At 45.1% G+C, this 23670-nt stretch overlaps 1 protein-coding gene across 5 annotated transcripts in view; it reads left to right on the top strand.

Annotated features, from left to right (window-relative positions):
* The window catches only part of LOC310944761 (ryanodine receptor 1-like), a gene marked incomplete at its 3' end in the record, with an annotated part of 44752 nt that overhangs the window by 16754 nt on the left and 4328 nt on the right, over positions 1-23670 (top strand). The window contains exons 39-100 of one of the 5 annotated variants that reach the window (XM_083910573.1): positions 28-139; positions 223-366; positions 453-726; positions 829-943; positions 1040-1172; positions 1260-1354; positions 1434-1569; positions 1649-1835; positions 1925-2036; positions 2128-2248; positions 2371-2540; positions 2629-2849; positions 2936-3026; positions 3515-3655; positions 3734-3897; positions 3999-4077; positions 4174-4263; positions 4346-4486; positions 4559-4636; positions 4715-4790; positions 4857-4980; positions 5103-5218; positions 5294-5361; positions 5454-5575; positions 5709-5758; positions 5902-5962; positions 6048-6174; positions 6267-6378; positions 6470-6551; positions 6628-6758; positions 6833-7153; positions 7232-7472; positions 7668-7755; positions 7842-7934; positions 8713-8727; positions 10617-10787; positions 10862-10921; positions 11008-11142; positions 11230-11342; positions 11416-11512; positions 12581-12690; positions 12775-12826; positions 12921-13016; positions 14594-14693; positions 14785-14864; positions 14963-15039; positions 15143-15216; positions 15777-15794; positions 17111-17191; positions 17275-17363; positions 17456-17584; positions 17676-17780; positions 20433-20514; positions 20609-21930; positions 22016-22098; positions 22252-22411; positions 22512-22598; positions 22680-22952; positions 23045-23175; positions 23254-23296; positions 23383-23516; positions 23595-23655. In XM_083910573.1, the coding sequence (XP_083766699.1) occupies positions 28-139; positions 223-366; positions 453-726; positions 829-943; positions 1040-1172; positions 1260-1354; positions 1434-1569; positions 1649-1835; positions 1925-2036; positions 2128-2248; positions 2371-2540; positions 2629-2849; positions 2936-3026; positions 3515-3655; positions 3734-3897; positions 3999-4077; positions 4174-4263; positions 4346-4486; positions 4559-4636; positions 4715-4790; positions 4857-4980; positions 5103-5218; positions 5294-5361; positions 5454-5575; positions 5709-5758; positions 5902-5962; positions 6048-6174; positions 6267-6378; positions 6470-6551; positions 6628-6758; positions 6833-7153; positions 7232-7472; positions 7668-7755; positions 7842-7934; positions 8713-8727; positions 10617-10787; positions 10862-10921; positions 11008-11142; positions 11230-11342; positions 11416-11512; positions 12581-12690; positions 12775-12826; positions 12921-13016; positions 14594-14693; positions 14785-14864; positions 14963-15039; positions 15143-15216; positions 15777-15794; positions 17111-17191; positions 17275-17363; positions 17456-17584; positions 17676-17780; positions 20433-20514; positions 20609-21930; positions 22016-22098; positions 22252-22411; positions 22512-22598; positions 22680-22952; positions 23045-23175; positions 23254-23296; positions 23383-23516; positions 23595-23655 (8394 nt within the window). Of the gene's footprint in view, positions 1-27; positions 140-222; positions 367-452; positions 727-828; positions 944-1039; positions 1173-1259; positions 1355-1433; positions 1570-1648; positions 1836-1924; positions 2037-2127; positions 2249-2370; positions 2541-2628; positions 2850-2935; positions 3027-3514; positions 3656-3733; positions 3898-3998; positions 4078-4173; positions 4264-4345; positions 4487-4558; positions 4637-4714; positions 4791-4856; positions 4981-5102; positions 5219-5293; positions 5362-5453; positions 5576-5708; positions 5759-5901; positions 5963-6047; positions 6175-6266; positions 6379-6469; positions 6552-6627; positions 6759-6832; positions 7154-7231; positions 7473-7667; positions 7756-7841; positions 7935-8712; positions 8728-10616; positions 10788-10861; positions 10922-11007; positions 11143-11229; positions 11343-11415; positions 11513-12580; positions 12691-12774; positions 12827-12920; positions 13017-14593; positions 14694-14784; positions 14865-14962; positions 15040-15142; positions 15217-15776; positions 15795-17110; positions 17192-17274; positions 17364-17455; positions 17585-17675; positions 17781-20432; positions 20515-20608; positions 21931-22015; positions 22099-22251; positions 22412-22511; positions 22953-23044; positions 23176-23253; positions 23297-23382; positions 23517-23594; positions 23656-23670 lie in introns of all 5 variants that reach the window. The other 4 variants (XM_083910574.1, XM_083910571.1, XM_083910575.1 and 1 more) reach the window with 4 other exon arrangements.

The following is a 23670-nucleotide window of genomic DNA, read 5'->3' as shown; positions in this document are numbered from 1 at the left end:
TTCTTCGTTTTCTTTCTGCCTGTGAAGGTCAACATGCTCATGAACTTTAAGAACTGTATGGACGACGAAGACTCTCCCGTTCCCGACGATGTCCGAGTGTCTCTGCTCATTTTTCACAACGCTCTGCTGGTGCACTGTGGTCAGTTTCCCCTCACGTTTGCTGACGTCGGGATTTAAGACGTAGATTTCGGTGACTGCATCTCTTTTGAAACTCACTCTCAGGTGTTCATATTGAAGAGGAGGAACAAGAGGAGGAGGTGGACAATTCTCTCCGTGGACGACTGTGCCGCTTGTTGGAAAAAGTCAAAAAGTTCCGCGAGAAGAAGGTGGAGCTGGAGCCTGAGCCACAGGAAGATAAAAAACCAAGTGAGTCTCACTGTATGTGTGGTAGATGGATATAACTAAGGAGTATTTACACACTAACCGTGACTCCACTGCTCCTATTTTACCAGGCACATTGCAGGAGCTGATTTCTCACACTATGATCCACTGGGCCCAGGAGTCATTTATTCAGAACCCTGAGCTGGTGCGCATGATGTTTAGCCTTCTCCACAGGCAGTACGACGGCCTGGGTGAGCTTATTCGAGCCCTTCCCAAAGCCTATACCATCAATGCGGTATCGATTCAGGACACCATGGATCTGCTGGAGTGCTTGGGCCAGATTCGATCACTGCTCATTGTCCAGATGGGTGCAGAAGAGGAGAGGCTGATGATTCAAAGCATTGGGTGAATATAAGAGTCATTTAATAATGAATATCTTAGGTAATGAGGTACTTTTTAAATGTGTATCACAGTACTATATGGTAAATAAATGTTTGTCTCCTTCAGGAACATCATGAGTAACAAAGTTTTCTATCAGCATCCCAACTTGATGCGAGCTCTGGGCATGCATGAAACTGTCATGGAGGTTATGGTGAATGTATTGGGCGGCGGGGATTCCAAGGTATATTTTTGGTTTCACAAATGTGACATTTACACACAGACCTTGCTTTTGATAGACAACTTAAATGAACATTTGCGACATGCTTTCTTCCAACAGGAGATCAGATTCCCTCGAGTGGTGACAAACTGTTGCCGTTTTCTCTGTTACTTCTGTCGCATCAGTCGCCAAAACCAGCGCTCTATGTTCGACCACCTCAGCTACCTCCTCCAAAACAGTGGCATCGGCCTCGGTGAATGTTTTAGTCCAGTTCCAGCATGATTTCTAATGTTTTAGTGGAGATGTGTGATAAAGCCTTACACGATGTGCTGCTCTTTAGGGATGCGAGGCTCCACTCCCCTGGATGTGGCCGCAGCCTCCTGCATCGACAACAACGAGCTTGCGTTGGCTCTCCAAGAGCAGGACCTTGAAATGGTAGGAAGTAATCGATATGTGTACAAAGCGAGCATGATGCAGAATGGTCCATCACTTCAGTGCACTGATGCCTTCTCAGGTGGTGAAGTACTTAGCTGGGTGTGGACTGCAGAGCTGTCCGATGCTGCTGTCTAAAGGCTACCCTGACATTGGCTGGAATCCTTGTGGTGGAGAAAAATACCTCGACTTCCTTCGTTTTGCTGTGTTTGTCAATGGTATGGAATTCGGATGCCCAGTTGTTTCTTCCTTCTTCCGCCTTGCTGACATCGCTGTGTCTTTCTTTCCCTCCTGTAGGAGAGAGTGTAGAAGAAAATGCCAATGTGGTGGTCCGTCTCCTCATCCGGAGACCTGAGTGCTTTGGTCCAGCCCTGAGAGGGGAGGGCGGCAATGGTCTGCTGGCTGCAATAGAGGAGGCCATCAAAATATCAGAGGACCCTGCACGAGATGGACCAAGTGTTAAGAAAGACAGACGCTTCCCTATGTAACGGCTCCTAATGTGGCTTTCTTCTGGTTGTCTTTGTATTTTGGTAATTATTGCAAATCATCATAGCCACAATATGGTTGTGTTAGGTTTGGAGGAGAGGAGCAGCACGAGGAGAACAGGGTGCATCTGGGAAATGCCATCATGTCTTTCTATTCTGCTCTGATCGACTTGCTGGGCCGCTGTGCTCCAGAGATGCATGTGAGCTTAGCCGTTAGCTTCTAGACTGGACTTATTAAACAGGCAAAGTAAAGGTAGGATATATAATGAGAAGCTGCTCTTGTCTCCACAGTTGATCCAGGCTGGTAAAGGCGAAGCTCTGAGGATCAGGGCCATTCTGAGGTCTCTTGTCCCTATTGAGGATCTGGTGGGAGTCATCAGCCTCCCTGTTCAGATTCCTTCTTTTGGAAAAGGTAAGAGTCTGTTTTCAGTTATTATGAACATTATTTCTGCTCATGAAGACCAAGCTGATGGAGAAGCTTACTCACTTATACATACTTAAATGACTCCACATGTTTTTCTATGTTGTGCTCAGACAGTAGTATCATCGAACCAAAGATGTCCGCTAGTTTTGTGCCCGATCACAAGGCTCCCATGGTGCTGTTCCTGGACAGAGTGTATGGCATCGACAACCAGGATTTCCTGCTCCATGTGCTGGAGGTGGGCTTTCTGCCTGACATGAGGGCTGCGGCGTCTCTGGACACGGTGAGCAGCAAGCGATTGACAAACGTGCATTCTAACTGCAGTTATTGTGAGCTTACCGCGAGACACTGATCGAGTATTTGTCCACCAGGTCGCTTTCAGTACCACAGAGATGGCCCTGGCTCTGAACCGTTACCTGTGTTCTGCCGTGTTGCCGCTCATCACCAAGTGCGCTCCACTCTTTGCTGGCAGCGACCACCGAGCCATCATGATCGACTCCATGTTGCACACGATCTACCGTCTGTCTCGTGGCAGAGCCTTCACAAAGGCCCAGAGAGACATCATCGAAGAGTGCCTCATGGCTTTGTGCAAGTGGGTTTAAGCTCATTGCAGACCTGACATTATTATTATTATTATTTCATATTGCCACAAGCGACATTTATTTGTCTTTCTTCCAGACATCTCCGTCCGTCCATGCTTCAGCACTTGCTGAGACGGCTGGTGTTTGATGTACCCATTCTCAATGAGTACGCCAAAATGCCACTGAAGGTATATGATAATCCTTTAAAATATGAGAAGCAACTAGAGCTGAAACGATTAATCGATGAATCGATTATTAATCGATTACTAATCGATTACTAAATTAATCGCCAACTATTTTGATAATCGATTAATCGGTTTGAAGCTTTTTTCATCAGTAAAACAAGATTTCTGATTGTTTTAGCTTCTTAAATGTGAATATTTTCTTGGTTTCTTTGCTCCTCAAAACAAAGAAATCTTTAAAACTGAATCATTTTGGTTTGTGGACAAAACAAGACTTCTGAGAACATCATAATTTTCAGCTTTGACAAACACTGATCAACGTTTTTTAACATTTTCTGACATTTTATGGACCAAACGATTCATCGATTAATCGAGAAAATAATCGACCGATTAATCGATTACGAAAATAATCGTTAGTTGCAGCTCTAGAAGCAACTTCCTTCAGAGTTAATATGCCCTTCTGTCGTTCATTTTCTAACTTTTGCCTCCTGCAGCTTTTGACAAATCACTATGAGCGTTGCTGGAAATATTATTGCCTCCCGAATGGTTGGGCCAACTTTGGAGTGGCGTCGGAGGAGGAGCTGCATCTGACCCGAAAACTCTTCTGGGGAATCTTTGAGTCACTTGCTCACAAGGTGGAAATGTGACGTTAGATTTCCATATCATAAACGCTCCATGTGCATATCGTAACCCCCTTGTTATTGTTATTCCAGAAATTTGATGCTGAGATTTTCAAAATCTCTATGCCGTGCATCTGTTCCATCGCTGGAGCCATTCCTCCTGACTATGTCGACGCCAGCTACTCGTCCAAAACGGAGAAGAAGGCCTCAGTGGATGCAGAGGGAAACTTTGATCCTAAACCGGTGGACACCACAAAGTGAGAGGGCTTTCTCATGATGCCTTTCACTGACCCAAGGAAAACATGAACACTCGAACACACATGAAATAAACTCTCCTCTGTCCTTCCTCCAACAATAGCACCATCATACCAGAGAGACTGGATCCCTTCATCAACAAATATGCTGAATATACACATGACAGATGGGCTTTTGAGAAGGTAGAGCTGCTGAACGTCTTGTAAATCACTCACTATGTTCTCAGCAACATTTATCCAACAGCTGTCATACGTGTCGCATATGTTTGTGTATTTCAGATTCAGAATAACTGGTCTTACGGTGAGGTGCTGGATGAAAATGCAAAAAACCACCCCATGCTCAGACCATACAAAACCTTCTCAGAGAAAGTAGGTTCTCCAGTCTCATTGGACTTTGACTCGATTGGCCTTTGCCTCTGATCACTGTGGGTTTTTCTTTCTCTTCTGGAAGGACAAAGAGATCTATCGCTGGCCGATCAAAGAGTCGGTCAAAGCCATGACGGCGTGGGAGTGGAACATCGAGAAAGCCAGAGAGGAGGAAGAGTCGGAAAAGAAGAAGGCGGCTTCACGCAAAATCTCACAGACTGCTCAGGTAAAGAGGATGAAAGCACTCGCACTGATGTCACCATTGTTCAGGTTATACAGATTCCTCTTTCTGTTCTAGGCCACTTATGACCCAAGTCATGGTTACAGTCCACAGCCCATTGATATCACACACATGGCTCTTTCAAGAGACCTGCAGGTATGGCACTGAAGAGTGATGAATACATTAATAATGGCCAACATCTGGTCAGGAGTCTGACTTATTATCTGTTCTCAGTCTATGGCCGAGCAACTGGCAGAAAATTACCATAACACCTGGGGACGGAAGAAGAAGATGGAGCTGCAGGCCAAAGGTAAGAGAGTGTTTCTACACTTTGCTTTTTTCAAGAGTTTCAATCGTTTTATTTCTGTTTGTGTAGGAGGTGGAACACATCCTCTTCTGGTGCCCTATGACACTCTGACAGCCAAAGAAAAGGCCCGCGATCGAGAGAAGGCTTATGAACTGCTCAAGTTCCTGCAGCTAAATGGATACGCTGTCACTAGGTAACGATGCGAGAGGTCACATTTTGTGATATAATAACCATAATCTGCCCTCTTGTATTAGCGTCAAAATCATTGCGGTGGAAGAAAATGATACATGTGAACTTGACTTTGTGTCACTTCAGGGGCATGAAGGACATGGAGTCAGACATTTCATCTATCGAGAAGAGATTTGCGTACGGTTTCCTGCAGAAGCTGTTGAAGTGGATGGAGATTGCACAGGAATTCATCGCTCATCTTGGTATTATGATGAACACTTGGTGGTAGAAATGGTGCATCTTTTGCAGCGCTGTCATATTTTACCATGTGTTTGCAGAGGCTGTCGTAAGCAGTGGGCGAGTGGAGAAGTCTCCTCACGAGCAGGAAATTAAGTTCTTTGCCAAGGTGAGACTATCGCTGTAAGCTGCTTGAATAGTGGGCACGGTTTTGAAGTTTAGAAAAAAGTCACTCTACCTGGAAACTTTCCTCCTTCTCAGATCCTGATGCCTCTCATCAACCAGTATTTCAAAAACCACTGCCTCTACTTTCTGTCAACACCTGCAAAGGTTCTGGGCAGTGGTGGTCATTCCTCGAATAAGGAGAAGGAAATGATTGCAAGGTAATTAAATATCGTGGAAAATAAATATGTTCTCAGGTTTTCTTTTGGCATAGCACTTTCCCCTTTTTTTTTATCACCATTCCTTTCTTTGGCATTTCTGTTTTTCCTCCCTTTCCTTTCCTTCTCGTCGTAGTATCTTCTGTAAAATGTCCGCCCTGGTGAGACACAGAGTTTCTCTCTTTGGTAAGGTTCTTCAGAGTCAGTGTGTGCTCCTCCTTCACTCTATTCTTACCTCTTTCACGGTAGAGAATGTACAGTGTGTGCGGTGTTCTGCTGTCTGTAAAAGACACGACGACATCCACGATAACGTGTATTTGCACATGCAGGAACGGATGCTACGGCAATTGTGAACTGTCTTCACATTCTGGCACGGTCACTGGATGCGAGGTTAAACACACACACACACACACACATCATAAAGATAAATATATTTAGTTTTCTCATAACAGCTTGTGTTGCTTTGCTCTGTCAGGACTGTAATGAAGTCGGGGCCAGAGATCGTCAAAGCAGGTCTGCGCTCATTCTTCGAGAGCGCTGCTGACGATATAGAGAAGATGGTCGAAAACCTCAAACTGGGCAAAGTCTCCAAAGGGAATCAGGTCAGAGATAAACCAAACGTGTGATGAACACGGAGCCCTCGATAATCTCCCGTGTCCACGTTCACAGGAGATTATTCTTCTCTCCTTTAAAGCAAGTGAAAGGCGTTTCCCAGAACATCAACTACACCACCATCGCTCTGCTGCCGGTGCTGACGTCACTGTTTGACCACATCGCTCAGCACCAGTTTGGAGATGACGTCATGTGTACGTGTTTTCACACCAGCTCCATTTCTGTGTTCACATCACACGTACAGTATTTATGGGTTTAGCATTTGTCTGGTTTGCTTGCCCACAGTGGACGATCTACAGATGTCATGCTATCGCATCATGTGCAGCATCTACTCCTTAGGGACTGTGAAGAATCCCCACGTTGAGAGGTGTGTATGTGCCTTCATTAGACTCGAGTCAGTCTCTTCAGAGCGTTTCATGTTCATCTGTGTCTTATGTCTGCAGGCAGAGGCCAGCTCTTGGAGAGTGTTTGGCTCACCTTGCAGCAGCGATGCCTGTCGCCTACTTGGAACCTCATCTGAATGAATTCAACTCTTTCTCGGTCTACACCACAAAGACACCGAGAGAGAGAGCCAGTGAGTGCAGTGACAGTTGAACAAAGTCCTGTTTGTCAATTTCCCTTTCTTCACTCGTTCTCTTGTGATTCCAGTCTTGGGACTTCCCAGTGAGGTCCAGGAACTCTGCCCAGACATCCCAGAGCTGGACGCCCTCTTAAAGGAGATCGGGGACCTGGCAGAGTCGGGGGCTCGTTACACTGAGATGCCCCATGTGATCGAAATCACTCTGCCTATGCTGTGTAACTACCTGCCTCGCTGGTGGGAGAGAGGACTGGAAAACTTCCCAGAAATGGAGAGCCAGCTGTGCACTGATGTCACATCAGAACACCTGAACCAGCTGCTGGGCAGCATCATGAAGATTGTGGTCAATAACTTGGGTATCGACGAGGCCTCGTGGATGAAGAGGCTTGCTGGTGAGCACTGATCAAACTCTCTCCGGTCGCTCATAAACGAGTGAGGAGGCGACACTTTTTCTCTTCTCTCTCCCCCAGTGTTTTCACAGCCCATCGTCAGCAGGGCGAAGCCAGAAATGCTCAAGTCCCACTTCATCCCTACGATGGAGAAGCTGAAGAAACGCACCTCCAAAGTGGTGGCTGAAGAAGACCACCTGAGGATGGAGGGGAAATCGGAGGGAGACGAAGAGGACGGCACCATACGGGATGAGTTTGCTGTCCTCTGCAGAGACTTGTATGCTCTCTACCCTCTGCTTATTCGCTACGTGGACAACAACAGGTGAAGGGTTTCTTTAAAACTACAGTATGTCATATTAAAAATGCAGAACTTTGAATGTTGCCTGGAGCACATGTTCGTTCAGAGTGAACTGTTGCGGTCAGTGAGAGAGCAGCTGATAACAAATGTGCCACACCTCTAAAGTAAGCTGCTAACCTGAACCTGAACCTGAACCTGAACCTGAACCCTCTTCAACAGAGCCAGGTGGCTGACGTTCCGTGACCCCGATGCAGAGGAGCTCTTTCGAATGGTCGGAGAAGTCTTTATCTTCTGGTCCAAATCTCATGTAAGTGTGCTTCGTACCGTGGTTAAACCCTAAATGCAGCCGGAGCAGCTCAACGTGCTCATTCTATTTTCACGTTTCTGTTGTAGAACTTCAAGCGAGAGGAGCAGAACTTTGTGGTGATGAATGAGATCAATAACATGTCATTCCTCACCGCTGACAGCAAGAGCAAAATGAGCAAGGTGAGTGATTTGAGACGGCGTCAGTGCTGCAGGACAGCTGCTGCCGCTGATGATGATGATGATGATGATAACCTTTGGATTATATGTCACAGGTATATTGTACAAACAAATCTGTGTTTGTTTTTTCTTATAAACCCTGTCATACTCTGTCAATACTGTATATTTACTGTATATATGTCACTGATAATCTAAAACAGTGCATCGTCTTTACCAGGTTCAGGTTTTCAGACGTTTCTTCTCGTCTAAAGGGATAGTCCAGGTTTTTTTTTAAAGTATGGGTGTGAGTGAGAGGTACGTATGCACAGCTAGTGTCATATATACAGTCGGTTCCTGACAGGAAGCGTCATTCATTTAATCATTTCATTTATTTTGAGGGTTATTTTACTTTTAAACCAAAATTCTATGTTGTGCTTGGGTCATCACGTGACAACATGGTTCACTCACAGACTGTAAATGTCTAAGGGAATACGAGTATTCTCCCTTCTCTTCACTAGTTTCAGGTTTCCTTCAGAAGAAGAATTTAAATGTGTTAAATGATGTTCCTATTCAACATCTTGAATCCTGAATACACTGGCTGTGCACACGTCGCCTATTATACCCCCTGAACTATCTCTTTCCTGTTTCCTGTATTGATTTGTTGTAACTGAGTCAGCTGAACATAACGAGGCCGACAGTAGCTCTGAATTCTCACCTCTGAGAGCTGCAGCAGTTGTGTTAACACTATTCTCTCTGTGGTTGTCCCTTGTCCTCTTCTTTTGGGTTGCGGCTGGGTTTCCAGGGCGGGGAATCAGAGGTTAGACTTTGTTTCTGCACGACCGCTGTGCTGACCGCATGGCACCTCACTTTGGGGGAGCTTTTCATCAACTTCTCCAGCACACTGGCACATCTGATCCACACACACACACACACACACACACACACACACACATTCCAGTCAGACACATGACCCTCAGCTAAATCAGTGGTGCTGACAAAATGCTTTTCTCTACATGCAGCTGTGGCTGCTTCGTCATGAATACTTTGCAGTGTGTTATCAGAGGAACAACACACCCAGTAGCTATACCTATGTCGATATTTCATAGATCATGGAACACTGCCATGTATGATGTATTTCTACACACGCTTGACTAACCATAGAGAAGAGACACACTCACCCAGGATCAGCGGACCAAAGGGCAGGCTCATGTCTGGGCCTCCACAGTCCTGCCAGTGTGTGACGGGGGGGGGAGTCTGGAGGCGCTTGATGAAAGTACTCAGCTGTAGACTTGGGCTCATGGCACTGGGCTTTACACCGAGCCCGAGGTGGCAGTGAGAGCACGGTGCCATCATCCCGTCACTGAGTTGAAATCTTCTAGTATGACTTTTGTCTCTTTTCCTTGAAGAATGGTTGACAATGTAATGCAGCTTTTTTGCCACTAGGGGATGATGTTAGTCTTCTCTGTGCTCTTTCTTCTCTCCTCCCTGGAAATGCCATGGCAAACGTCATGGTTTAGTTTCCTGTACGCTCTCCGGTGTCTACACTAACACGTGGCTCCATGTTTACCGTCACTGGAGAGGATCTCCACGAACCTAACCATGACATTAATTCACACTTACTGTCTAAAATATTCCCCTGCAATGCTTTGAACCCTTTTTCCTCCTTCATAACACACTTGCGTCTGCCACTGAAGTCGAGCTAAAGCAGTGGCTGATGCACTGAATGAGCTGAGGCCGTTTACATTGATTTAACTGTCTGTGACCACACGAGCAAGCCTCTACCACAGCAGCTGTAATATGTAGAATGTCTTTGAATGGACCCGTCAATCATTCATTTAAGGACGGATCAGTTCCTGAACAGAGCCGATGTTAACGTGATCAGTAATGGCTGCTGTGCAAACACTGACCCACACTGACTTTGGATTTTATGACGCCATAGAAGGCTGAACATACTGTATCAGTAACAGTAATAAGCATTTATATTTACATGTATATATTCACATATGCGGAGGATTTCAGAAAGAGCAGAAGGACTGAACAGAAGCGAGCGCACCGATGTTTCTCAGTGTGTGACTCACAGCCTGCACTAACGAGTCAAACTCTCATTTCAAGTGTTTTGTTCTCTAACTCATTCTAATCTCATAATCCGTCACTAGGGGCTGCTGCTGCTGCTGTAAAAAAAATGAATAAATACATCATTAAAATGAAACGCACCACTGTTTGCTTTAGCAGTTCATCTGACTGATGGAATGCTGAATGGGCTCGGTTTTCTTTTGCACATTCTATGAACTCAGTTTCAATGATTGCCTTTGCTGTAAGAGTCACTCCTTTCAGCTTTTCCTGTTGCCCTCACATTTCCTCCACACCCTCCACTGACCACTGTGAGCTCACAGAAGAACTCTGATGTCAGTAGCACGTTTAGAAGGTAGAAGGTTAGATCTTATTGGCTAATAATACTTCTGAGTCTTTGCTCAAAGTTATGATGTTCATTCAAATGAAAACAATTGCAGGTTTATCTTTAGTTGCTTTATTGCTCTAGTGTTGCAGTCAGTCCTGGCACTAAGGGAAAATAGTTAGTGACTACTGAGGGCTTACTCTATGTCCATGACTTTGACTTTGGATCAGGGCTGTGATGTTGTTGTTGTTCCTGCTGCACCGCTGACTTTTCATCAGATCCTGTGAATGTCGATTGTTCCCTTGTCTTAGGGTGGAGGCTCAGATACCGAGCGCACCAAGAAGAAGAAACGCGGCGACCGTTACTCAGTGCAGACCTCACTTATTGTGGCTGCGCTGAAAAAGATGCTGCCCATCGGCCTGAACATGTGCTCTCCTGCCGATCAGGAGCTCATCAACTTGGCCAAGATCCGATATTCTTTGGTAGTTGTTTCTTCTTTGTCTGGTATTTTCATTGGGATCTTCGTGGGACAATGATAAACCTTTTTATTTGACAGAGAGACACCGATGAAGAAGTAAGAGAGTTTCTGCAGAACAACCTTCAGCTTCAGGGAAAGGTAGACTCCCTGTACAGACGTGTGTTATTAGATAATCAGTCGTTAAAACGGTCTAAAAACTCTCTGTTTGCCTGTGTCGTGGAAAGGTGGACAATCCCTCCATGCGCTGGCAGATGGCGCTGTACAAGGAGATGGCAGGCAAGGCTGAAGACGCTGATGCTCCTGTGAAGGTTGTCAAGAGAGTTCAGGAGGTGTCTGCTGTCCTCTACCACCTGGAAGTGGTGAGCAGTTAACCGGGACTTTGCCTTTTCATTTGTTTGTATTATTGTCGTATTATTACGATTGTCTGCCTCCTCTTCTCCTGATAGACGGAGCACCCGTTTAAATCCAAGAAGATGGTGTGGCACAAACTGTTGTCCAAGCAGAGACGCAGAGCTGTGGTCGCTTGCTTCAGAATGACCCCACTCTACAACATTCCCAGGTAAGAATGCACCCGATGATGGTGGTGTCGACGTAATGACGATGGAATGCGATGATCTGTTTCTGCCTTGCAGGCACAGAGCTTCAAATATGTTCCTGGAGGGATACAAACGCAACTGGGTTCACACGGAGGGTTACTCGTTTGAAGACAGGATGATCGACGACTTATCCGTGAGTGACATCGCACATCCGCCAGGCAGAGTACTTCACAGAGTACTTCACAGAGTACTTCACAGAGTACTTCACAGAGTACTTCACAGAGTACTTCACAGAGTACTTCACAGAGTACTTCACAGCTCCACCGTAGCTCCTTCTTGTCCCTGTGAAATACGAGAGTGCAGGCGAGGGAGGAAGAGTGGCTGCACAGCGGAGCACAGTGTTTTACACAAACTTCCAGCCTCAGAGGATTTGTGTGTCCAGTGGATATATTTTATTTATGAAAAGAATGTTCACAAGCTTCACAAGCCCTTTGTTGTTGATCGTGTGTGTAAATTCCTATGCTAGAAAAACACCTTGAACGCACCAGTTACGTGCCTGCAGTTAGCGAGTGACATGTGTGGATCAATAATATGAAAAGCACGTGTTTGAAAGCACTGCAGAAAGATGTAGATGTTGTCCTACATTTCTTCTCAAACAAAGGCTGCCTTTCTGTCGTGTTTCCACGTTCTCTCCTCGTGTTGTTGATCCACAGTAACACTGGTGCATTCAAGGTGTTTTTCTAGCATAGGAATTTACATACAGGCCGTGCCGCGCATTAATTGTTTTTCTTCGATTCTAATGTTTTTATGATCGCGAGAAGCAAAAAATCGTGGTCACTCTATGCATTGCGGTGAAACGCAGTAACAACGGGTAAACGGACATTACTATGGGGTATATGGAGCGGGGGTTGTGACGACGCTGCATGACAATAGGTGATAAGTGGCGACAGTATGGCTGTGGATAGTAAGTTAGATCAACACTCCCCTGGAAGCAGTGGATGTGTGTTTACCTGGGTCTCATTCACATGTAAATGATCAGGCACAAAACCGAGCGTTCTGAAAAAGGCTGTTTTGACAGAGTTATTGAACTGCTATTGTGCTTCATCCTTGTGATATTTTGTTGTGTTCATGTTCATGTTCATTAGGGCATCAGGACCTACTTTAACTTGGGGTAATAGGGTATAATATGGGCTCTTCAAGATGTCTTCCTCTTCTTCTTCTTCTTCTGCCATGACTCACCTTTCCTCTCCTGGTGCCGCAGAAAGCAATGGAGCAAGAGGAAGGCGATGAAGAGGAGGAGAGGGAAACGAAGCCAGATCCACTCCACCAGCTTATTCTGCATTTCAGTCGCACTGCTCTGACGGAGAAGAGGTTGGACCTCAGTGAAACTGTAAAACCACACTCGCATTCCCAATTCACGACGGTGTAACGTCATCATTTCTTGTCCCGTTGCAGTAAACTGGACACAGATCATCTTTACATGGCTTATGCCGATATTATGGCAAAGGTGAAGTCAGCGTGGCAGGTTTTGGTTATTTGGCTGAGTTTTGACACGTACACAAACATGCTCATGGTTTTGTTTTGTCTCTCTCTGTGTTTAGAGTTGCCATATTGGTGAGGAAGAAGAAGGAGGAGGAGAGGAAATGGTGGAAAATACTGAGGATGAGATGTCCTTTGAGGTGCGACAGTCAGAACTGGTAATGGGCGACCAGGGGCTAGGGACCAGGAACACAGTGGAGCGGTAGCTCTCGACGCATCCATGAGTGACCTCATATCATTGGAACATTATTTCACAGCCACATCACTTCTTTTCTTTGTCTCATTGCCTCTGTTCTGTCCGTGTCTCTTCTGTCTCTGTGTCGTATGCTTCATTTCTTGTTTCTACAAACAAAGATCCAATCTAGATGGAGTTATGTTTTCCTCTAAACTACAGGGACTCAAAACTAAAGTCTGTTTACTTCAAATCTGAGAAACAATGAGGGTTTTTTTTCCAGTTCCAAAGGACCAGTTGGTCTGCATTGCATGAATCTGGATTGGGTCTACTAAGATTAAACCTAATGGCTGTAAAAATAACACTATAAATAATACTAATTAGAATAATAAATGTAATAACAATGAACTTTTTTTTTTTTTTAAATGGATAAGTTAAGGAAATGTGTGAAAACATGTCGCTCAAAGAGTTGTTCATACTTTACAGTTGACCTCTGACCTCTGACCTTGTCCCAGGTCAGTCATCTCTGTCACTGATAGATTCAGCTGCAGCAGAAAAACAGCTCTGTCGTCACATGTTTTAAGTGCCTGTGATTGAACACAGTCATGAACCAGTCACGTCGTTCCTCACAGTTTCTACAACTGTCTCGTTTTGTCTTTCTCTGTCTCTCTGGCCATTCCTCCATGTAATCTCTCTCACCCTAAATAACACCAGTCTTTATTCACTGAATGAAACTGATCAATGTTCCCCCCCCCCACTCACATAGCATACTGACTACAGACTACAGCGAAAGCCAGTGTAGACCATAGACTCTGTGTCAGTCCACCAGCATCACATAGAGTTTGATGAGATATTCAGGGACAGCAGTAGAACCTCTGAGGTCCAGCTGCAGCCTGACACATAGAGGGTAAAACACGGCCAGGCATATGAGGGTGGACGGGAGGGAGGTGTGGGAGGTGTGGGAGGTGTGGGAGGGAGGTGTGGGTGTTTGTCCAGGGTCAAGAGTGTGATATCATACAAGTTGATTTGTGTTGTGGCTGAACAAAGGAATGTTAGCCTGTCCTCTGAAGAGTGGCATTTCATTTGCAGTCGGCTTTGTGCTGTGAATGAAGTGTTGCACAGGTTTTAAAGAAACGTTTTTTGATACGACGCGTTCATATTTAAGCCACAGCACGCCATGAAACGCCACTGAAGTATCTCAGATGTCCACCACTGCATTTACAACACTTTTGTGTGAGCTGTGGCTCAAAGGCTGTTTCCTGTAGTCTTACGCTTGCTCCACACAGCAAACGTGAAGAAGTAATGTAGCAACTCCGTGACTAATAAAGTTATTGTTTCAAATGGACGGTAACAACCCATAATTGTATGAATAGATAATCCACAAAATGTATGGAGTATTTCTCCTTTAAAGATGTAGAATGTAAAGATAAATACTTGTTGAAAAGGTAAGTTTATCAGTAAGAAACGAGGTGAACATGAGCCCCTAGAGTAAAAGTGCTGATAGATTGTTGATCTTGAGCAGACGTCCATTTTGTGCTGATGATGTTTGTGTTTCCACCTCAGGAAAAAGAAACGGAGAAGCAGAGGCTCCTGTACCAGCAGTCAAGGCTTCATAATCGTGTAGCTGCAGAGATGGTTCTGCAGATGATCAGTGCGTGCAAAGGTCCGTTCTTCTCTTCTGCCTCGCGGTTCTCAACGCGTCGCTTTTAGCTTTGCCACGTTGTTGACTTTGTTGTTGTTTTTGTTTTTTGCAGGCGAGACTGGACCCATGGTGTCGACCACACTGAAACTGGGCATTTCTATCCTCAACGGAGGCAACAGCGAGGTTCAACGAGTATGTGTCCGAAAAACAAACATTATTTAACAGAACTTATTCTGAGTTTGAAATGATTTCTTACCTCTCTCTGATCTTATGACCTCTCTTTATGTCAGAAAATGCTGGAGTACCTGAAGGATAAGAAAGATGTGGGTTTCTTTTTAAGTGTCCAAGCTCTGATGCAGACATGTTGGTCAGTCAACACTCACATATACACAGTATATATATATATATCGTCATTATATGAAGTCATAGAGGTGTTTTCATTTGTAACAGTGAGCTCATGTTTTCTACAGCGTCCTGGATCTGAACGCCTTTGAGAGGCAGAACAAGGCAGAAGGTCTTGGTATGGTTTCAGAGGAGGGCACAAGTAAGTCTCCACACTTTATATTATTATTATTATTATACGTATATTATTATACGATTTACTACGATAGAGCAGAGAACACAGCGCGCCATAGTTGTTACTTCATTTAACAAATACACAAGAATGCAATTTAAATTCCAGAGTTGAACATTGAGATTAAAAGTAGAATCCTCTACAGTGATGTGCTGAAACAGTGCCGTACTCTCTGGGATTGTCTTATGTCTGAGATTATGTCTGAGATTATGTCGATATTTGAGGAGGTAAAGATATATGTGCTGTGGCTCTCAGTTAGAATCCTGCTCATGTGATCAACACATATTTTACACAGTAAAACATTGACCTCATCATCAAACCCAGTGAATTTGACATACATTAACAAATACGTTGAAGACATTGTTGATCATCCATCCATTCATCGTGACTTTACTCCTCAGTACGTTCACCAGTGTTTGATTCATTTGAAATGCCACGAATGTCGTTCATCTCCCCTCGTCGTCCACTGTTGTCTTCACACATCCTCTCTCCTTCTCCATGATCACTGTCTCCTCTTTCACGGTCCTCAGAGTTGAACCTCGATCGGGGTAAATCATCATCCCTCCCTCCCTCTCTCACTCCATCCCTTCTGTTTTCTAACAAAGAGAGGACCGGATGCCTCTGTCCATCGTTTGTGTCCATAGCTCACATTTCATCTTCATTGAAGAAAAGATCTGGTCTTTCCTGCTTCAACAGTGTTCAGAGTTCCCCTTATTTCACAACATGAATAACAGGTTCATTTTGAACCTGTTATTCATCTTCTGATGGACAGTGCACCGTCCTCTCTGACGTCTGCCTTTGCTTCACTAGTGCAACACTGGCGTGTGTGTTGCATGTGTGTGTGTGTGTGTGTGTGGTGGCACTTGAGATAACCAGATCATGTGACTACGGTGTAATTTATCATCATCTGCTGAGTGTTTACATATGTTGTTAACGTGAGTTTACTTTTTGTTTCTGTGTTGAGTGTATGCATGTGATGCCGATGCCTGTTGGAGATTGTTTGGCTTTTGATTTTTAACGTCGCACCATTGTCAGACCACAGCATTAACATGATTATATTACATTATATTATACTTAAAGCGGACCTAGACCGGAAGTTCCTATTCAGGCTGTTTTTTTAGTGTGTATCTGCGTCATTACCTTGTTTAAGAAGCCCTGAACAGTTCAGCCACTGCTGAGAACGCTGTGTTTTATTGTAATCTCGGGCTCAGCGAGATCTCTGAAAAAACCCGGTCCGGTTACGTAAACAGCGGTTCTCCTGAACAGCAGATCCTCCTGCTCCGGGCACTAGTCCGGGCACATCCGGTTGCGTACATTGAACCGCAGAAGAAGAATAACGTCCGTTGTGGAGGTGTTTCACGAGCGACAGTGTCTTCTGACTCTGGGTCTGACTCTGGGTCAAAGGTCGTCAAAGGGACTGCGGCGGGGAGTCGTGAAGAAGCTATATTTAAACACTGTTAAAACAACGTTTTGATAATGAGGAGCAGTGCATCCACCGTTCCAGAGGGGGGAGCTGGTGTGCTGAATAGTACTGGCCAATCACAAGACTCTGTCTTCTGGGGTTGAGAGTTGAGTCTGAAATATCGCGGCTGAGGAACAGCGTCAGAAAAGACAGATTTCTATCGGCTCGTTTACAGCAACTAGGAGGTTTTTGAGCATAAAAACAAGTTAATGTATGTAAATAAACCTCCATAACTGACATATATGTGCAACAGGACCACTCTATGTGACCTTTAAGTATGACTCCTTAAATGTACACACTTGTTTTTGACTAAACTCCTCTGAAAGATGACTCCAAGTTGAGGAAAACCTTTAGTTTTAATTGACTCTTGTAATGACTGATGTGTTTAACACTTTTCTTTAGATGAGAAAGTGATGGCGGACGACGAGTTCACCTGTGACCTCTTCCGTTTCTTACAGCTGCTTTGTGAAGGTCACAATAACGGTGAGAAGAAAGAAAGGAAATCCCGTCTGCGACCAAACGCAACCGCTGTCAAAGTTGACTTCTCTTCTCGTTTTCTTCCGCAGATTTTCAGAACTATTTACGGACACAGACCGGCAGCACGACCACAATCAACGTCATCATCTGCACTGTAGATTATCTCCTGCGACTCCAGGTACTGCCTGAGCATATTGTGGTCTGCAAAGTTTGTAAAACTGCAGCCGTTAGCGTTTAAAAACAGGTGCTGAATCTTATTCCCAAATCAAGGAGTCCATCAGTGATTTCTACTGGTATTACTCTGGGAAGGATGTCATCGACGATCCAGGCAAAAAGAATTTCTCCAAAGCCATGACGGTGGCCAAACAGATTTTCAACAGTTTGACTGAATACATTCAGGTAACGTTTGAACCGCACCAGACATGGTTGTGTTGCTGTTGTGTTGTGTTGTGTTGCGTGCACTCGTATAACGCACAGTTTGTGTCTTTAGGGCCCGTGCACTGGTAACCAGCAGTCGCTGGCTCACAGCAGGCTGTGGGACGCTATCGTGGGATTCCTTCACGTCTTTGCCCACATGATGATGAAGCTGGCACAGGTACACACAAACCAATGCACACCGAAAAACACTTATTAGCCGGGAACATGTGGACGTAAGCTAGCGTGTGCAAAATCAGCCGGTTATCACTTCATTATCATGTGTAATGTTGTTGGTTTCAGTGGACTCGTACCATGATATATCTCAGTAAGCTTTCACAGTCCTGACCAACACTGCATATACTCTGCTTTTATAATACATTAGTAGAGTTACTTTGGGTTTCTATAGGCAGAGTATTTCCACCAAATTTTGTCAAAGTGATGCCGCATGTTCACGTTCTTCCTGAACGGCCGACGGTGTAAAGATAACATCGATCATGGTGGAATCCCGTGCAAGCTGCTTCAGTTTCAGGGTTGTTGGTCCTCGTGCATGTCGGCTCACTGTGTCTTTCAATCTTCGGCCTCAGTGAATCACTGGAACTGAACGGAGACATCATCGATGTTATCAGCGACGCCTGAGTTCAACACTTCAGCAACGTCTATGAATGTGATTCAGTGTGTTTACGGGAACTTTGTGGAATCTGACTGTGGGATCACTTTGACAAAGACCTCGCGGCGCAGCTGTAAAACTGCAGTGCGTAACTTTTTTCAACACCAACAATAAGAAATTAAGACTCTCCTTTCACCGAGCAACATTCCAGTGCTGCACACAGGAAGTGATTATCGTTGATGAGTCGGCACACAAAGTAAAGCAAGGTTACAGGAAACGGGAAAACACAAACGCCCTCGTCCCCGCCCGTCTGTGCACCGCGCGTTTGTTTCTGCTCACAAACGGCGAGAGAATACGAGTTACGCACTGGAGCTTTAATGCTGCAAATATATACGGTGAAAATACTGTGAAAGAAATCACATGACTTTTTGTCGCTATGCAGTGAAGTCATTAGTTAAGTGTTTGCATGTGTGTAACTTTTTAATCAAACGTGGAGATTAAAAGCTGAGCGACACACACACACACCCACACCCACACACACACACACACACACACGTCTATCAGCCCCCAGCTCAGCATACACTAACCAGTGATGCACTTAACACAAAATGACTTTCCCATGCGCTGCCCTTTTTGACCTGTTACTCTGACCAAACTTTGGGCTCTTCTGTTTTAATCATATGCAAAATGACGCTGTGCACCAGAGACATCCCCAAACACATGGACTGGCTGTGGGGTTAGCACCTGAGGGTAACCCTAGGTTAACACGTGATGTTTCACCTGGTGTTTCACCTGGTGTTTCACCTGGTGTTCCACCTGGTGTTTCACCTGGTGTTTCACCTGGTGTTTCACCATGTGTTCCACCTGGTGTTCCACCTGGTGTTCCACCTGGTGTTCCACCTGGTGCTTCACCTGGTGTTCCACCTGGTGTTCCACCTGGTGTTCCACCTTATGTTTCACCTGGTGTTCCACCTGGTGTTCCACCTCGTGTTTCACCTCGTGTTCCACCTGGTGTTCCACCTGGTGTTCCACCTCGTGTTCCACCTCGTGTTCCACCTGGTGTTCCACGTGGTGCCGGTCCCTGTGTTTGTGTGGTTAAAACGGGGCCCTTCGAGTGTCATATATATATCTATACCGTACTGTTTGACTTAAATACTGTTGTCATGATTGTAATTGTGTAAGTGTAACTGAATAATTGATTCATTATTCAAACTGTCTTCCACATGGTCAATGCAGGGTAAAGTATGTATCCATTTTATTTATCTGTTGTTGTGATTTATTGTGTTTACTAGTTTGTTCTTTATTCACTGTTGGTTTCCCCTCATCAGGTTGTTTTATACCCACCTGCTTTGAATGAATACATGGACAGAGAAATCAGAAATACATGTCATGAATATTGATTTGGAGAGGATTTTCCCAGTTGTCCAGCAGAGGGCAGCAGGTGCTTTTCTCTGTGCCAATCAGTGAAGTGAATGTGGCAGCTCAGTATTATATATGATCATATTAAAATGATATGGATGCTGATCCACTAACCTTATGTGCAGTGCTCAGAAAAGAGTCAATGTACCGCCAAAGTGTCAGAACCAGCCCATAATACTCTCATACATGATCTACATCACTTGTATGCAGCAGGCTGAAAACATATGTGACATTTTTATGTCTTTTTACAGTTTTCTACTTCAGACTAAATTAAAAATGAAGAAATAGTGAATGATTACATGATGATGTAATACTTCATGACAGATGAAAACATCCTGTGAGGGGAGGCTGACGTTTAACATCCACTGCTGGAATATACACTTTAATCTGAGATAATCTGGTGTTGTAACACACGTTGAAGGTTATGATTCGGTTGCCATTGTCTTTCCATTAATCATTAACACCATCTGTGGTGCTTTGCTTTGTGTCTTCTCTGTTGCTTTGGCAGAAACATAACACACACAAACATATATCACGTTTATTTTAGGTGATATGAACATTTGAAATGCTAAGGTGTATGTTCACAAAGGAACTGTATTCTAATGACTCAGACAAGAGGAACTAACCTGGATTAAACCTGAATTTTTGACAAATTAATTAACCTCTTTTCCCCGATCATAACAAGTATTTGAGATAGTTTTTGTGTGATAACTTTGACACAACTTCACCTTTGGCATCTCTATACATGTGTGATGAAGTCTATTGTTATTACTGTAAGATTTCTGCATCTTCTTATGGTCACAGGACTCCAGCCAGATTGGTTTGCTGAAGGAGCTTCTTGATCTGCAGAAAGACATGGTTGTTATGTTGCTCTCATTGTTGGAGGGTAAAAGGCTTTTTATCCACTGTTTCTCGTTCAAACGTCTCTTCTTATCTTGTCCGTTCACACCCGTGTTTGAATTTCACTCTGTATTATTCAGGCAACGTGGTCAACGGTACGATTGCTCGCCAGATGGTAGACATGTTGGTCGAGTCGTCCAGCAACGTGGAGATGATCCTCAAGTTCTTTGACATGTTCCTTAAACTGAAAGACATCGTGGCCTCGGACGCGTTCCGCGATTATGTCACGGACCCTCGAGGACTGATCTCCAAGAAGGACTTCCAGAAGTCTATGGACAGTCAGAAGCAGTACTCCCCGTCTGAGATCCAGTTTCTTCTGTCCTGCTCGGAGGCAGACGAGAACGACATGATCAACTATGAGGAGTTCGCCAGTCGCTTCCAGGAACCTGCAAAAGACATCGGCTTCAATATCGCAGTGTTGCTGACCAACCTGTCTGAGCACGTCCCCCATGACACCAGGCTGAAGAATTTCCTGGGACAAGCGGAGAGCGTGCTGAACTACTTCCGTCCGTTCCTGGGTCGCATTGAGATCATGGGCGCGAGCAGGAAGATCGAGCGCATCTACTTTGAGATCAGTGAGGTCAACCGCAGACAGTGGGAGATGCCTCAGGTCAGAGAGTCCAAGCGACAGTTCATCTTCGACGTCGTCAACGAGGGCGGCGAATCGGAGAAGATGGAGATGTTTGTCAACTTCTGCGAGGACACCATCTTTGAGATGAACATAGCGTCACAGATTTCGGAGCAGGAAGAAGGGGGAAAGGGAGAGGAAGATGACGAAGGAGACGAAGGTGGGGGTGAGGCAGGGCCAGCAGGGGGCGCCAGTGGAGCAGGTGACGAGGACATGAACGGAGAGGAAGGACAGCCTGAATCCAGCTCTGCTTTTGCAGATTTCATAAACAGTCTGCTGAGCTTCTTCAGCATTTTCACCTTCCGTAACCTTCGCAGACAATATCGCAGAGTGAGGAAGATGACCTTCAAGGAGATCGTCGTGGCTCTGTCCACTTTCTTCTGGACCATCCTCATGAGCATACTGCACTTCATTTACAACATATGCAAGGGCTTCTTTATGATCATCTGGCAAACTTTGTTTGGAGGGGGTTTAGTGGAGGGCGCTAAAAATATCACAGTGACTGAGATTTTAGCCAGCATGCCAGACCCTACGCAGGATGATGTGCACGGAGATGGACCAGGGGAGCATCAGGGAGGAGAAGAGCAGGACACCGGAGGCCTAACGGACACTGGAGAGACTGGCAGTGGAGAGGAGGAGGAGGAGGACACCCAGGAAAAAGAGGGCGGCAGGATATTTGGCACTGATGCTCCAGGTGGGCTCGGAGACATGGGTGTAGAGGCACCTGTTGAACCTCCAACTCCTGAAGGAACCCCCATAACAAAGAGGAAAACGGTGAGTCAGCTACAGCCGTTTGTGTTGACCTGATGTCCCCGAAGATAACCCAGAGATAAAAGGGAAGCTTATATTTTGCTTGCAGCCACCAGAAGAGACGGCTTCCAGCCAGAAACCTCCTGAACCTGTTCCTGTAGCGGAGCCTCCTCCAGAACCAGAAAAGGCAGAGTAAGAAACTTGTGTTAACTGGCAAAATACTGCACTGTCAACACTTGTATGTACAGTATATAATAATATCATCCATTTGAAGTATGGAGATCTTAATCTGTACCAGTGTCAAGCTTTAGTGCATCACGAGGATTCTGACGGTTTGGTTTTCAGTGTTGAAAGTGGAGAGAAAGCAGAGAAAGAATCCCAGAGCAAAGAGAGAACTCAGCCAGTGGAAGTGAAGAAGTCTGCAACCAAGAAAGAGAAGAAGCAGAAAAAGGGAGGTGGTTTTCAGATCTGGACCGAGCTGGAAACACAAAGAAATAAATTTATGGTTTGTGTTTCAGAACTGTTACTGTCTTCATTCATATAATATATATATATATATATATACGATTCAATCCTAATCATTCATATCCATTTCTGCCTCGTAGAACTACCTCTCCAGAAACTTCTACAACCTGAGGTTCTTGGCTCTCTTCCTTGCGTTTGCCCTGAACTTCATTCTGCTCTTCTACAAGGTGATTTTGAAACGGAGTCGCGATGAAGTCCAGAAACACAAAGTTCTCCCGTGCCAGTCTGAAGACTCTGTTTCTCTTCAGGTGTCTGAGACGCCGCCCGATGCTGAGGAACTGGAAGGGTCTGGACTGTCGGAGGGAAGTGGGCTGTTTGAAGGCTCTGGGTCGTTTGAAGGTTCAGGAGAAGAATTTGAGGCATCTGGAATGGATGAGGGTGGAGATGAGGACGATGAAGACGTGGCAGTGTATTTCTATTTAGAAGAGAGCACGGGCTACATGCAGCCCACGCTGGCCTTCGTCGCCATCCTGCACACGGTCATCTCGTTCATCTGCATTATCGGCTACAACTGTCTCAAGGTAGAAACGTTTTTTTAACATTTTTACACGAAGCAAACTTTTATCGTGAAAAACCTCCACAAACGTAGTGAAACACAAACGTCTGTCCTCAGATTCCACTTGTGATCTTTAAACGGGAGAAAGAGCTGGCGAGAAAGCTGGAGTTTGACGGCATGTACATCAGCGAGCAGCCGGAGGACGACGACATTAAAGGCCAGTGGGATCGACTGGTCCTGAACACGCCGTACGTGGAAAAACTCTCTGGACCCTAAAGATTGTCTTTCTTCAATTCATTCATACTTTTTGTCTCTTTTTCTCGCAGCTCTTTCCCAAACAATTATTGGGATAAATTTGTCAAACGAAAGGTGAGAGAGTTGCCGTCGATTTGAACGGTTGTTTTTTTTAAAATGTTGAGCTCGTTTGTGTGTGATGTTGTTCCGCTTGTGTCCAGGTTCTGGATAAGTATGGAGACATTTACGGCAGAGAAAGAATCGCTGAACTGCTCGGCGTCGACTTGGCGTCTCTGGATGTGAGTCAACAACATGAGAAGAAACAGGAAGAGCCGGACAACTCGGTGTTTGCATGGTACGTACGACGGTACCACGTAGATCTGCTCTGATCGAAGAACCAGAACCTATAACTGACAGTCTGTCGCTTCATCAGGGCCACCTCCATTGACATCAAGTACCAGATCTGGAAGTTTGGTGTGGTGTTCACAGACGGTGTAAGCAAAGCCTTA

Source organism: Microchirus variegatus (assembly GCF_963457635.1).
Source record: "Microchirus variegatus genome assembly, chromosome: 2".
Taxonomy (NCBI): Eukaryota; Metazoa; Chordata; class Actinopteri; order Pleuronectiformes; family Soleidae; genus Microchirus; species Microchirus variegatus.
The sequence above is the reverse complement of the archived record's forward strand: the minus strand, read 5'-3'. Positions and strand labels throughout refer to the sequence as shown.